General features: G+C 41.2%; 1 protein-coding gene across 1 annotated transcript in view; it reads right to left on the bottom strand.

The window, feature by feature from the left end:
* The window catches only part of LOC116790940 (BEN domain-containing protein 5-like), a 910,541-nt gene that overhangs the window by 92,123 nt on the left and 802,207 nt on the right, over positions 1-16,211 (bottom strand). Inside the window, exon 10 of the mRNA XM_032696479.1 lies at positions 10,398-10,550. Within this exon, the coding sequence (XP_032552370.1) occupies positions 10,398-10,550 (153 nt within the window). The remainder of the gene's footprint in view (positions 1-10,397; positions 10,551-16,211) is intronic.

Here is a 16,211-nt window from a genome sequence, read left to right on the forward strand (position 1 = left end):
ACAGTGCAGGTCAGACCTTGCCAGGCTCCTGTCATGGGAATCAGGGTATGGACTGCACATCATTTATGATCAGCCCTAAGGTGTTTCTCCAACCCGGAAAGAAACAAAACAACATGATACGAATGACTCAGAAAATCGCCAACCAGACAGAAATCTGATCACAGGCTTTGATAGATTGTAGAAGATGAATTTCTGCTGTATCAAGGTCCGGGGGGTTCCTGAAACCCGTCAGATTTTACCAGCTGTTCACATCTAATGTCACACAACTGACTGTGGATGTGCCCATGGAAGGAAGTAGCGAACTACAGATATCTTAAAAAATCTGAGCTCTAGTGTCCATGTGAATGTTTTCTAGATCATTTCTCCTCACAAACAGAGTATCTGCATGAAACTAAGACTTAAGAGATCTTCCCAATTGCTGTCATATCTAGATGATGTAGGTCCAGGAAGTGCTTTACAATAGGACATTCAAGTACACTCTCAAAAATCAGAGAATCATGTTAGAAATCTTTCCAGGAGAAGAGCAGAGACAAAAAACACCAAGAGGATTCATAATTAGAGAATGGTTTCATATTATAACACATAAAAATATGCTGGGTCACCCTATGCCATTTCTATAACTGTAATTTACAACTCAGCCTAAGTACTCCTAAAAAAAACCCCACTCCAAAACCAGAAAAATGTCCCACATTTTGCTCATTCTGTAGTTGAGCAATAAACACTTTACCTACTGGTGTAAACTGGGATTATGCATAGAAATTGTTTCATGTTCTCCATTTATCAATACCAGCAATGGCCAAGTGCAATCAGGACTCAATTACAACCTCACCAGAGCTATCCACTGAGGCTGCTCTCATAGATGAAGAACAAGCTTTTTATCCAAAGCAGATCTGACCTCTATGAACCCTCAACTCACTGCCCCAGTGTAGCATAAAAAAAAAAGCGATAATAAAAAGTTAGTAGTTAGAGCTCTAGAAAAAAGGAATGACACACTTGTCATCAAGGAAGAATAGACGTGCCATTGGGAAATGGACTGGAGCCCAGATAATGTCAAATCCATCTCAGTGGAGAGTTTTACAGTATCAGCTATAACTCACTCACTCTCATTTTCTAGAATGCTTTATTGAAGTCTGCAAAAGTCAGAAAGAGAGCACAGAAAGGCACTGGCTTTGGAATCTTTGCCAGAGAAGTTTGCAAATAGCAATGTTACAAACTGTGACCCTTCTGTTTGCCCCTCCTCAGGGAGTTATAAGAGGGGTGCCACTGACATCTCACTCATTCCTCATATGGACAGAGCCAATTCCTACCAGGATGTGTCCAGCATTCACTGCTTTCACCCTGCCATTCTTGCAGCTGGTTGCCCACTGAGCTATCTTACAAGTAAAACTTATCTCCTTACTTCTCTGGAAGCACAGAGGAGACTTCTCACTTCAAAAGCCAACTTAGCTTTCTCATCACACCCATCTCTCACCAGCTCCATTAACTCTTTTAATAGACTGGAAAACATATGTGTTAGTGTTTTGGGGTTTTTTTGGTGATAGACTATCAACTCCATGCCAACTGGGTCTGGAGACTTGGAAATCATGGCATTTGGGAGGCTGCTATCAGGCGGCCTTCTTCCAATTTATTTGACAAACAAGCTACTAAGTCAGTATCTAAAACATAGAGGGAATTATTTAACAACAACAACAAAAAAAGATAGCAAAGAAAAGAAAAAGAAAAAAATACCCAAAGCAGACAGCTGATCTGAAGGAGGTAGCAGGCAAAGATAAGGATTCTGGAAGCAGAGATGTGATGAAATGGGAACAAAGTCAAAATTACTCCACAATTCATCTCCTCTTGCAGCTTTGCCATGTTTCTGGTGCACAGGAGGAAAACTTATCTCAAAATCAATTGTGACTACTGAAATTTGGGAAGAGGAGGTTTTGAAAAGTTGAGGATCATTTCAAAGAGGAATCCCATTTCTTGAAGTTTTTCCAGTTCCATTAGGAACAGCTAGATTGGACTAATATTCCTGTGAATAGGGCTCAGTCACTCTCACAGATGGCTCTGCAGTTGACAGCATTTTGTTTCGTAACTTCTATGCCTGGTAGGAAACACTGAGGTGGGCGGCAAAGTTTGGGTTTAACTGGGGAATATTCTCTGATCTAGAATTTTATTTGCAGAAATCTGAGAAAAGGCATGCAGAGGAGAACTGAAACAGTTTGACCTGTTCCAAGAGTGTGAGAATGCCTAAAACTGAAATTTGAAGACTAAATAGCCTCAAATCCTAGGAGATTTTCACCATTCCACTAGCTGTCTCTTTTTGCTTTCTTCCTCCTGCTCAGAGGAAAGCAGAGAGCAATGACCCTTTCTGTAAGAGTACCATGAACACAACCTGCCTAGCACCACATTCTCAGGCTTTAAAGAGCAGTTCTCCTCAGAGAAATAACAGTTTAAAGGTACATTGTCACCACACACACATCTGCTTCCTAAGGGGCTTCATTATCCCTGTAATGTGCAGTTAAGGAATACCAGAACTTTCCCGCTCCCCATCCCTCCCAAGTGTCTTTCAGTCATGCCTGCTTAAGTTTGCTGATAAAAACACATATTTGCATGGTCATTAGCAGAGAGGTTGGAAGGAGGGAGCTTTATAAGCTCTCAGTTTATGCCTCAAGACCAAAACTACCAAATGAGTTCTCTTTTTTTGGAAGCTCTGTAGTCAGAAAAGTAACCGGGCTTCACGCTTCAGGGTTTCAGCTGTTCACCTGCAAGAACTACAGTAGCTGTTCATTTTACTGCTCATTAATATCTGTGCTCTGCTGTACAGCTCCAGGACTGAAGCAGGTCTCCACAGCCTGCTGCCTGTCTCTGCACCTTGTACCAGTCACACTGGCAGCACCAGTGCAGGGGCTTGGCCTGCAATCCGCATTCACCAGGGTCCATCCTCACACACACTGAAGCTGTTTGTACTCACAGCTCCCACCTCCCCCAGTGCTGCAGCACTGAAGACGCTTATTGAGTCCACTGGCTTTGCCACAGCAGGTGGAATCCAAATCAAAACAGCAGCTCTTTTGAGAGAGCTTCTTAAACAACACCTGCAGCACCTTCACAGAGTCAGACAAAGGTTTCCCTACAGAGCTGAGCAGCTCATCACAGCCCACTTGGGAAAAAAAAAAAAGAGGAGGAGGCAGATTTCACTCCATCCTATAAGCAAAACTCAGAGTTCCTCTTGCTGCTGGATTTTGCCATCCCAAACATGCACACACAGAGTGTACTGTCTCCCAAAACATCCCTCCTCAGGTCTTCTCAGCTTCTCCTTCAGTGAGTCTGCAGTTCCCTGTCACCAGAAGTGCACTTAACCACATGTGACAATGTCATCTACTCAAACATTAACCTATGCCCAACTTGTCACCCATTAACCAGAGTTAGTCTGGAACTTTTCTCCCTTTAAAAAGACAACTCAAGCTGCAACCAGTAATAGACATAAATAGAGGATCTCAAAATGCTTCAAGTCTTAAGCTCTGCCAGGGGAGGGTTAGGTTGGATATTAGGAAGAAATTTTTTACAGAGAGAGTAATCAGACATTGGAATGGGCTGCCCAGGGAGGTGGTGGATTCACTGTCCCTGGAGGTGTTTAAGATGAGACTGGATGTGGCACTGAGTGCCATGGTCTGGGAACCACGGCACGGTTGGATCAAGGGTTGGATTTGATGATCTCAGAGGTCTTTTTCAACCTGGTTGATTCTATGACTCTATTCTAAGAAAATATGTGCTTTTCCTCCTGTTTTTTTACTGATAGCAGCCTCTGCTTCTCAGAGCACATCCTTCCCCAAAGATGCCAATGGTGGCATTTCCTAGTCTAAGCTCTGCAGAATAATCACACTGTTTAGAAAATAATTCGAGTCTCTGGAGTTCTCACTTTCTCCATTTGTCAGGAGAAAATGAGACGTTTCCTCAAAATATACAATAAAATAGCCTCTAGCAATAGTCTGCAATGCTTCTCTTTACAGTAGTTTTATGAGTGTGTGTGTGTGGTCTCCTGGGAGTGCTTTTGTAATCATTTATACAAATGACAAAAACTTAGGACAGTGCAAAGCAGAAAGGAAAATACACCCATCATGCACACAGTTGCTGTCAATAGTCTGAAAAAGTGGTTTGCTCTGTGGAAAATAGATGTTCTGCTCACTTGCAGGCCTAAATCAGGAGGTTACAACCTTCCTAAGGAGGGGCAACATATTGTACATTGCTCCCAGGACAACCCAATACAACCCATTGCTCAAACTCCTTCTAGGATCTCTCACTGCTCCAGAACAGTTCTCTGAACCAGAGTTGTGTTCTACATATGTTAAAATATCACAGAGTTAAAGAGGTAATACCAAAAAAAAAAAAAATCCTGGGAGGGGAATGGGTGTCCAGCTCTTAACCAGCTTCCTACCCCTCCTTCACAGCACAGTTTGTCCCAGCTGAGGGAATTCACAGTGCTCTGCAGGAGAAGCAGCTTGCATGGGAAATCTATAGGAGCTCCTTTCATTTCTGCTGCTCTGGGAGGCTGTCACCTGCTCCCAGCATGTTGACATTAGGTTAGAGTAACGAGGGTCTTTGAAAATACGCCATAAAATTGCTATGAAAAGTTGTTTCTTCTGCGGATTTTCTAAATTTCTAGCTGTGTGAGGATGGAGAAGGGACTGACAACTGCTATGTACACAAACAACAAGTCAAGAAGGCACTAAAAAACCTGTTTTGCTCAAAAACTTCTTCCACCCCACCCCCCACCACTTTTCCTTCTCTTTGCAATACGAATTCAACCCTCTGTATACAAAGAGGGGTGGACTGGTGCAGCACGACCTAATGGAGCAGTTTCACTTTGCTGAGGCTCTCCAGAGGGCACAATTCTTGTGAGACCAAAGTCTATAACACTTAGGAACACAGGCTTTACAATCTGTTCCCTGTGCCACCAGAAACACTTTTCCTCTCTCGCCTCACCCAGCCTCCAGGAAAAATAAATAAATAAATGAACTTATGGAGCAACACGGCCAAGAAGCATCAAGCAGAAATACATCCCAGAGGGGTGCTAAAGCACATAATAGCTGTATTTGTCTTCCTGGATATGCCTCAGTACAAGGCAACAAAAAAGGAGGTAGGATCATTTGTTGTGCTGAGGTTTTAAGAGATTTCTGAGTAGATCTGTTAAGCTTGCATGATGTTAACAAAACCTACCTGAATACAACAGCTTTGGCCTTTTTGGGACAAGAGTTTTTTTTTTGCCAAAACAGAAGAGAGGCACTTAGGAGATGATGGTGCAAATCAGTTTGGAATTTACTTCAGGGTAAATGCTAGGCTTGAGCAACTTTCTGGTTGCTTCCTGCCCAGCCATATGCAACACAAACTTGTTCTTTATTATTTCGGAACAGATTATTGGGATTTGGTCATTTAGTGTTCAGGAGTTGATATTACTCTCTCAAGCATTTGTACCAGTACTTCCTTCACACATGGCCCAAAACACACTGGGATTAATAATAGGGATCCCAAGACTAAGAGGGAGACATCCAGCCAGGGTAAATCACAAGAGCCCAGCGAGGCTGCTGTGGGAAGAGGCTTTCTGGAATGAACACGTCTTCGCTAAGAGAGCTTGGATGAAGGGGGTGGTGTTGAAATGAAAACAACAGACCCAGAACGTGTGGGTCAAAGGCAATAGGTAAAATATAGAGAGAGATTAAAATATTTTTCTTTGTTGCTCAGTGTTTGATATCCAGACCAAAAAAGCCAAAACAAACCAATCAAACAAAAAAACACAACAAAAAGTACTAGAGCAAATAATTCCATATCTGAATTTTCTCATATTGCTGAGACAATGATACTCTCCAAAATACGTTTTAGTTAAATGCATTATGGCACTGGGGTTAACAACACGTTTCCCTGAAGGAAACTGGGTGGGTTATTGTCCAGAGACTTCACTGTTGAGCACAGTATAAAACATAGGGAAGTGCTGACAAAGAAACCAGACTGGCACTTGGGAGATTCAAATTTTATTCTCCAGTTTCTCCAAGCAAATAACTTCCCAGCAACTCTCTATCTCTTTCCCAGCACGGCTGGAAGTTCTTGGGGTTGTGGACTTCCTCAGTCATTACCCAATGCCCAGCATAATGAGACCCGAAGTTTTTATCAAGATCTTTGGCTAACCATGGCACACAAAGGACAAACGGTATTTCTAAGGAAGGTGCTCTGCTGGGAGATCGAATACAAGAAAATTAAATGAGAACTCGAAGGTATCCCAAGTTCCACCAGTTCAGAGTCCAAAGGAAAACAAAAACTAATAAGATCAGGCCAAGCCTTTTTCCTTTAACTGCAGAGAAAAGCAATCTTTATGAAGTGATAAAGCCATTCAAGAATGGCTGCGGTTGTTTCTTTTAAATGAACCAGAGAGAACAGATGGTCTCCTCTCATACTGTCACAGAGGTCAAAATTAGTCACCCCTAAGACTAGCAGGTTCTTGAAATGCTCAAGTGCTTGTGTCTGGTCGTTATGACTAATCCACTCTCCAGAACAAGAAAGGTCAAATGAAGAACACCCCTCCAAATACTGCAACTACTCCTAGCCATGGCTGATGTGTAATACACTCAGACATGGTGTCAACAGCTGCTCCTAAAACCCAATGAGTCAGCCTATCAAAAGAGCTTGTCAGCTCTCACTGTTAGAGCTTTCATACAGATTATATTTACTCCCCAGTGTTTAAAAATATCCTTCTTAAACACTGAAAATATAAAATATTTTCCTTACAGATTTTGTCCCCTTTGCCCAGGCAGCTGCCCAAGAATGTCTCATTTATTTATCTGGGAGCAAAACTTCCTAGCCCTTATTTCACTTTCCTCTTCACATGCTCATATCTAAACCAAAGGCAGGCCTCTGTGTCTGAAGTCATGTGCAAATGAGGAATTTCTGGTCCCTTTCAGAGCTTATGGCTGTAAACCACAATCAGCTTTCCAGAGTGCTGCGAGGTCAAATGTTTTGCCCAACAGGACGAGTCCAGAGACATTGGGTGACTCTGATTTGGTCCTACAACAGCCATGTGGGTACAAATCCCCTATCCATCCCTTACTCTAATCACCAATCTCCCTTAGATGCTGTCATTTACATAAAAAGGCCTATTGGAAATGACAGGTGAAGGAAGCAGCCCAGGCATGAAATGCACTCTAAAGTATATTAATAGAAGGTTGCCAGACAAAACGGCACAAGGCATTTGATCGCATCATCTTAGGCTTGTTGTTCATGCTCCTTTGCATCTGGCTGCGTGATTTCTGCCAGATTCTCGGCTGGAGGAGCAGGCCAGGATTTGCCTGCTTTCCCTAACCCGTGCCGGGCTCAGCTGCAATCATGCAGAGCACTGAAATAAATCCCTTTGAGTTGGGATTCATTCCGAACATGTAAAACCCAAATGACTGCTTCTCCAAAGTGAATCCCATTTCACAGCAAGTAGGTTATTAGTGTGGAACTCCATACAAGTAGCCTGCATTCAAAAGCCCTCTGCATTATTAATAGAAGATGAGCTTTTGACATCAAAGGAGAACCATTATGTATGCTAAACGGTGGCAAAAATTGTACCCGCACTTCAAACCTTTTCAGTTCTTTGTCCCTTGTAAATCAATCAAGGTTGACAGATGCTTTAAGGAGAGTAATCTTTTCAATGATACTGTCAATGGATAGCATAATGGAACATTGTCTCTGTGCTGTGTGAAGACATGGAGCTAGTCAATTATGGACAACACTTCATGCAGCCGCCAGTTTTCACTTGAAGTGCTGCTGCTGAAGTATTATAATCCCAACAAATGGCCGCAGCAGCATACAATGTAAATGAGACCTCCTGAAGCTTTGGAAAATTAATTAGTAACAACAGTGGTCCATTCCCACACTTTCAAACACCAGCCTGGTAACGTTAACGATGCACTTCCCCCCCTTCCCTTTGAGCAGGCAGTAGGGCGTATTTACATACACTATTTTAAGTCTTCAGCACATTTCCCCCCTCCCCTCAATTTAAATGCAGGAAGTTCTGTATTCCTTTCCTCTCTTCACCTGATATTTCCAACTGGTCACATAGCCCACATGGTTAGAGCTGAAAAGAAGAAAACAGACTTTCCTACTTGGAGACAGCAGGAGTAGTCACTTCACACACATCAGATAGCTGGTGGCTCTCTCCTTTTCCAACATTTATATCCACTCAGCTGCCCTGGGAAGAATGGCCTGGATGGATGGTGGAAAAAAGCTTCCAGCCTCAAGAGACCAGTAGGATGTTAGCTGGAAGACAATGGTACCAAGTGCCAGTAGCACTGAGGTTGAACTCTGGTGCACTGGATGCCAACATATACATCTGACTGCCAGCTCCTACAGGAAGGAGATCGAGAGTCAAAGGGGAGAGACTGTGCTGTTTATTTAGCTGTTGGCTAAATACATCATTTTCTCAAAGATTTTCCCTTTGTCAACCAAGGCTTGTGCTAAGAGGAACACTTAATCTCCCACAACAGCATAGAGAAATCCCCACCCTTGAGCACAAAATTTCTCAACTCCTATCAATTGCAGGTTTTCATTGCTATGATCTGTGAATGCCCCTTATGTGTTTTTGAAACAATCAGATGCAGATAAGAAACTCAATCACTGAGGTCTCCTCTGATAAGAAGAGGCTGATTCTTGGACCCCACTCCCTCTTCCCCAGATTCCAAACAGCTGGGAACAGATACAGCTGCTGTTCCTCCTCATTTAGATTTGGTCTTCTGCACTTTGGACAGTTCTCTGAGAAACCCTTGCAATGGTTGACTGCAGAAAGCTTCACACAGCACCAGTCCCCTAAACCCCCAAAACATACAGACAATTGTTAAACAAATCTGACAATGGTTAAACAATACTTTGAGACAATAGAGGAAGCAACAGAAGCCACACACCCTCCCATGCATTACCCAGACAGCTGCCTTTGCTGATGCCAAGGAGAAAAGGGAAATGTTTGGTCTACTAGAGGCCCCTCTTCCTCAGAGTAGAAAAGAAAGAGGAAAGGATATCTTCTGCCTAGCCTTAGAAAAGTCAGAGACTGATCCAGTCTTTTCTCCACTCTTGCGTAAAACAAACTACCATAGAATAGAGAAATGAATGGGAGTTGGGAGGTTTAAGGTCCTTCCTTCCTTTCGCTGGATCACATCTGTCAAGAAAAAATGGCAGAGCTCTATTTCGACATTCAATTCCAAACTCCACAGTGCAAGACGCAGAAACAGAAGACAAAAAAGTTATCTCCTGCATGTTGATGAGAAAGCTTTAGGCCAGCATTCTTGCCATGATGAAAACGGCCTTTTCTTTCAATTACATTTTGTTTTGCTTGCGGACTTGCCTGCTTTTGTATCTGTTTTAAATTTTGTTTCTCTAGAGCTAAACACTCGGAATGGTGCAGGGTCCCTATCCTCCCTCTACCACCACCTCTGCCACAAGCTGGCTGGGGTGGCACTGCAGCAGAGGCAGGCACCATGACCCAGCTGTCCCAAACTCTGACAGGAGACACAGATTCATTTCTCCGTAGCAGGAGGTTGAAGTATAAGCAAAAAGGGGATGTCAGAGACTGAGCAAGGGAGAGCTGTGTAGAGGCAGCTTCACTGGGAGCTCCACAGATGTGCCAGGAGAAGCAGTCAAGCTGTTGCAGGAAGTCTTGGGCATTGTGTGCTCTACTTGCACAGCTTTCAGGGAAAACTGGTGCACAAAAGAGCCCATGGAAAGGGCCAGGATGTCATACTTGGACACACTGGACCAGTCTTAAATCTACGGATTTCTACACAGTGACTGCAATGACTGTGTGCTAAGGAGCTCTTCTACTCTATTTGAAATGTGTTCAAAAAACATATGCCCCTTTTCAACTCATTTAGAAGAGCTTGCCATTTACTTCCAGAACAGTTTTCCATGGTAATATCAAAGAATTTCAAAATCATACATTGCCTTTGCCACAACTTTTAACAGAAGATTACCTAACCTTTTTTTTTCAAGCTAGTTATTTTTCTTTCTGTTTGTTATTAAATTATTATTTAGAGTGTAAAAGTAAAATAACTGACAAAATAATAAAAAAGAATGGAACAATAAAGCTGATCCAGTTGATCAAAAGACAAAAGATCTGACAAAAACAAAGTGCTCCAAAAATTCAGAACCTAAGGTTATATATGGAAGATGAAGAGCCTGCTTTTGTTCATGTGTCTGATGGCATACATAAGATCACAACTTACCACTTCTGGATAAGGTAAGTATAAGAGGAAAAGTGGTAGCTAATAATAACAACATTTTTAAGTAGCCTTTTGTTAATACTGAAATAAAATTTACTCAATCCAGTAAAGACAGAGATTTATCATGAAAAGAAAAAACCTTAAGAAAATATAGTTAAGAAAAACATTGCTTACATAAGAGAAGTCTTCAGCATTCTGACAGAGTAGCTTGGGAAAAACAGCCTGTCGCTGAAATCTTTCCTCATCTTCAAAGATGTTCCCATACATGAAGCCATTCATCATGGTGGAGTGGGCATGGATGTCAATATAGAACTCCAGGTTAATCTTCTGTTGAGGGAAACAAAACAACAACAAAACATTCAGCATGAGATAAATCATAACTGTGTTATGAAGCCTCCCATAAATCCAGTACAGCCATTCTTGAATCTAACCATGGTGCCAGAGCCATGCTAAAGACACTGCTGTGATGCATCCAACCATTCATGCCTCTCTGTGGGGGCATGTGAAACACAACACAGGACCATGACAGACATTTCTTCACCGTTCTTGAAAATGTTGGAACATTGTGCACATGACACTGTGCAAAATAGAGCCAAAGCATCATCCTCCACTGTGATACAGGGTTTACTGCCACTGATAAAAATATGCACCTTCCAGTTCTACAGCACGATTATTTGGGCACAGCTTTGCCCTCTCTGCACAGCTCCGCATCACAATATGCAGATGTACACTTCTGCCAGGTAAAACAGGCTCAAAATTGTGTAAAAAAGACTTCAGTATTTCCTGTGCAATTTATTTTTGCTTATAAGGAGAAATAACTGCAAATGTTTTGTCTTACTCTGCTTTGTAGTAGTAATTCAACAGAAAAACTCCCAAAAGCATGTGCCTTGAATGCCTCTCTGCTTGCAGCTCTCTCCGTGACTCTGCATCAGCTCTTGCTTTAAAAGAAAACAGTAGGACCCCCTGGCACAGAAGTGCCTGCTCTGCCCATACCCTTCCCATGTCCTCAGTGGGAAGCAGTGAATGTTCACCTTGATCACTGTGTACAGTGCCATTGGCAGCAGAGATAGCAATGCCCAGCACTGAAGAGCAATACCAGAGCACACGCCACTGGATTACCCGGTTTCCCAAAACTCTTAAACTTCTGGACCTGAGGAAATAATGTGATGTGACAGTGACAAACCCACTCCTGCCACCTGACCACCACAGCACCAGTAAGAGCCATCCTGGCGACCAGAGTTCAGATCTTTCTGCCTCAACAGAGGGATGGAGAAGAGCTCTGTTGGCAGGACAGGTGTTATGATGCTTATCCCTGTACTCCCTGGCAGCAAACAGGGACCCTGGCCAATGGAATACAACATGTAGCTCTGCAGACACAAGTCTTCCCTGCACACACAACTTGCTCAGGCTACTGGAGAACACTGAGCTACAAGGACAGTCCCATGACATAGGAAGGCAGTTTGTATTGTGCAGTTCATGTGACAGCAGTGTCAGCTCTTCTAAAGAGTCTCTGAAGGGGGGAGAATATAATTTGGTATGTGAAACTAATATAATACAGATTTACTTTCCCTTGGCAGAAAACCAATGTACAATACACAGCGACTGTTTAGTTTAATTAAACAGCCTAGAGAGAGTAATAATGTATCTTATTAAGGCTCTGCTATGTTAAAATGTTAGCTAATGCAATATCAATATCTGACCATGCTTCATAGGAAAAGGAACATTTGATTGTGTTTGACTCTAATACAATAAATTGTTTGCTCCTGCCAAAACTTTATGCTGTGCTATAGAGGACCAACACTGCAATAAAGCACACATCTGCTATTTGGAGATACAGCACTGAGGAGAAAGATTAGCACTGACAGGATGAAACACCACACAGAATTTTCTTCCTCTCCAAGCATACAGAAATTAAAACCAAGATTAAGTAATACTATTTTCATGAGATAATTTCCCCATCACAAACAGAATTTGATGAGATCAGATGCACACTGGCATATCACCATAACACAGAACATGCTGTGGAGTCTCAAAACAGTGATTTGATGAAGTGAGCAGATAATCTAGTTAAACTGGGTATTTGTAAAGCATGAATGTCCTTCACACAGAAGTCAGTGACCTAAGTCATACTTATTTTAGAACGAGGCAGAATTCTTTATAGGAACATAGTTACTAACATAAAGTAATCAAGAAGCACAGTGAGATATTTAACAATAGACTAGAACAATTTGTGTCTTAGGACATATAAAAGTGCTGGTATAAGCTGTATGATTTTTGGTGTGTCATAGTATACTTAATTCATCCATAGTTTTCAAGCTGTTTCCAAAAGAAGGTGAGATGCAAACAGAGATGCAGAGGCACAGATAACTAAAATAACTTTCCATAGGCTATCCAGCAAGAAATTCACCTGCAGAACATGGGTAACCTGAGCCTCAGTTTACTATTCAATTATCAGGTTATCCAGTCTAACACAGTATCACTGGAGTGTTATTTTCTAAACTCTTCCAGGACACTCACTCAAAAAAAATTGTTGATAAAAGTGCCACAGAGAATATTAGAAAATCACCTGGTGTGGTGAAATTTCTTTGAAGATCTTTTTTGTTCATCAAAACCATTTTCAAATAATCTGGTTACAACGGTTGTTTGTGAGGGAACAGCGTCCTTCGCACATATCACCCTCACCTAAAGATTAAGCTTCCAGATCTCTTATTTGGAAACCATGACATTCCACAGATAGCTCATCACCCAGACAGGTGTTTAAAAACATTTATCCAGTTATTCATTTCAAAGTATTTAAAAAGTAATTCCTTAAGTCAGTTCACAATAACTATTTAACTGTTTTTTCTGGTCTTTGTTCCTTACCCTCCTACAGAACCTACAAATCACTCTATTTCACATCTTCCTGCACACTAAATATAGTCCAAATTTGCAGTTGTCCATCCTATTCAGAAAGTTTTTAAACATTGCTAGAGTAATTTCGAGTTAGATGTACCACTTCCAGACACTGCTGTGTGTGAGCAGAACAGTATTTCAGTTTCACATTTCTTCTCACATTCATTACTTTATCAAAGGAAAACATGTTGAGCATTCTCCATTACAAAACAAAATAATCCACTGCATTGTTAATATAACACATGAGTTCCTAATGGAAAAAAAAAAATCCCTTTATTCTCAGACACAAAGATATTGTGGCCTTAAAATGGACAATAACAGTCCAGTCACTGGCACATTAGAAGTTTGCTACCTTGTGCCTCAACTAGTAGACCAAGTAGCAGACAATTTGTTTGCACACAAGCTTCTCAAGAATTATGATATGTTCCTGAACAATAATGGTATTTCTTCTCTCTCTTTACAGTCATACATATTCATAGGCACTTTACGTGTAGGAACTGTTTCACCCACTGCCATTCTGCAAATTTAAGCTGGGAAATAAATTTCATATTTCAGTTGAGGTTCTCTGGAAGATTTTGACATAATTACTGATCTCCTACAATTTAGGTAGGATCATAGAATTAACATTTTATTAAATATATAATGTCACCTACTGATGGCAATTTCAGAAAAGTCAGCAGAGGGATGACCTTCTGAAATTGTTTGTCTTTGAGATAGGGAGAACTTTAATGGGAGAATGAAGTAAATAAATGTACATGTGCATTTACAGGAGCACATACAAACACACTTAACCCAGTGCTATCTGCTGTTATACTCCAGGGGTATCTGTCAGTATGTGCACAGCAGAACCCACCCCCATTAGGGCTTCTATTGCAGTAGCACCTACAAGTAGGAATGGGAATAAATAGGGAGGTGTCAAAGTCTCATAGTAGCATTTGCTCCAGCTTTTAAGCAGAAGGTAATGAATAACCAGGCTCCAATATCTCTGGATGCCATAGCTGCCTTCTGAGGGACTTACCAGTGTCGTCCTACAATATGATATTAAAGTCATCATTTTCTGCTTTAGAGGTGGAATGTAAAATGATTCATAAGCCCTATACAAATCATAATGAAATTTAATTCTCTCAAGTGTCTTTTCTTTGTGCTTACAAGCAGTAGCAGAGTTTTTCTCCCACATTCTCTGTTTCTTAAGTAAAGCTATAATTACCTGGATGACCCAGGTTACACAGTTCCAGAAAACAAAGGCAGACTTGGTCTGTCTTTTCTCCGTGTCTCAAAACAGAAATCATTTACTAGACTGACAGAGACAATGATTGAACCTCACTTCCTTAGAAAACAACAGTTAACATTTTCTCCCTTGAAAAGAATGGTCTTTATCTCTTCTTGCCACTTACCATATAAAACCAACATAAATAAATAAGCAAACGAATTTCTGCTCTAAAGTTCATTTGAATCCCTACCTTTGTGACACTCACTTTCCACTGTTCTACTGAGTCAGTCTGAAGTTTCTGTCAGCTTGAGAAATATACATATAAATTAGGAGGTGAGGAAAATGAAAGAAATCATGGATTAAGGAAAAGAACTCACATATACTGACAAGAGAGGAAATAGTCAAAGCAGTACAGAAACCGGTTCACGATGAGAAAATATATTCTCACTTGTCTGCATTTTTATTTCATTCACTGAATGCCTTTGGAAGGTCAGTCATTAAAGAGAAAAAGGGAAGAAGTATGTTAATAGCTAGTGCTGATATGATGAAACTTAGATTTTGAACAGCGCAATTATGATTCTTTAGGAAACAGAGATTTAATACATAAATAAATAAAAATCAATAAATGCCATAATAAAAGGATAAATGTGCATTGAACCCAGAACATGAGCCACTAGAGAGCCAAGTGATGCAGGAAGAAGCCAGCTCTGTCCACCAGCTGTCACTTCAATATGGATTTTATTAATTCTTGGGCATAGCAATTGGTTTAGCGAGAGAGCGTCCAAAACCCTTCTTCACTCTCATATTTCATACAGGGGGTGGGTTGAACTCCTTATAATGTTTTATACAGGCTGCTGAAACCATGGCTTGTCATTAGCTGTAGAGAATGTAACAGCCTCCAGGCAGACTTTGTGCTTTTACTGCTGAACGGCTGCGGGGAGCAAACGGGCATAAAACAGCTGGCACAGCATAAGGAGTTTGCCCCTTGTCATTCAGAAGAGATCCAGAAATACCAAAAAGACTGGCTCTTTGATGCTTCCTCAGGTACAGGATCTCTCAGAAGAAAATTTTTCAGAGGTCTCAAAGACATCCATTTTGACACACACACCTTCTCTCACCATTAGTTATTTTGGCAATGCTCACAGTGGGGACACCAGAGAACACAAACACAATGTGCCCCTAAGCAAAATAAAGGAGAACTGGCCATTCAGCATCACGTGGTCAACAGTCAATATTCAGCTAGAAAGGACCAGTCCTTCCCCTTTCAGATGCAGAGAATTCTGTCCAGTGCCTTGGATCACTCTTTAGGGATGTGTGGCACTTGTTTCCTTCTGATTATCCAAGCGAACATGAGGTGGAATTCAAACTGTATGGTTGTGCTACACATTTTCAAGTCTCCCTTGAAATACCTGGGTTTGGATGCCTGGTAAGATGAATGTTACCCAAATCACTTTTCTTACATCTACCTTCTCCCCATATATTTTCCCCAAAATTTGAAAGGGTCAGCATAAATCCTCACCAAAAAAAAAAATAAAAAAAAAAGTTAAATACTCCCAAGAACATTTTCTCCTGCCATTCTTTATAACCTTTGACAAGTTAGTCCTACAGTGTCATCTCCAGTTTTGCAGACAATGCACACCTTATTAGAGGCACTGTTTCAGAGGTATGCCACTATCTCTTTGTAACCATAGGGACAACATCCTTCTCTTTCCATTCATCATCTCACAGACTACCTGCTCCATTCATCCTTGTAAACACCATGGCAACAACAGCAATTATTTACACAAGAAATTAATAGTAGGAAAGGGGGTTACTATTTTTAAAAACCTTCTAAAGGTTAAAAACATTAAAAAAAAGTTTCCTCATCTTGCTTCCAGAGAAAGGAA

The sequence above is a fragment of the Chiroxiphia lanceolata genome, chromosome 9 (genome assembly GCF_009829145.1).
Source record: "Chiroxiphia lanceolata isolate bChiLan1 chromosome 9, bChiLan1.pri, whole genome shotgun sequence".
Taxonomy (NCBI): Eukaryota; Metazoa; Chordata; class Aves; order Passeriformes; family Pipridae; genus Chiroxiphia; species Chiroxiphia lanceolata.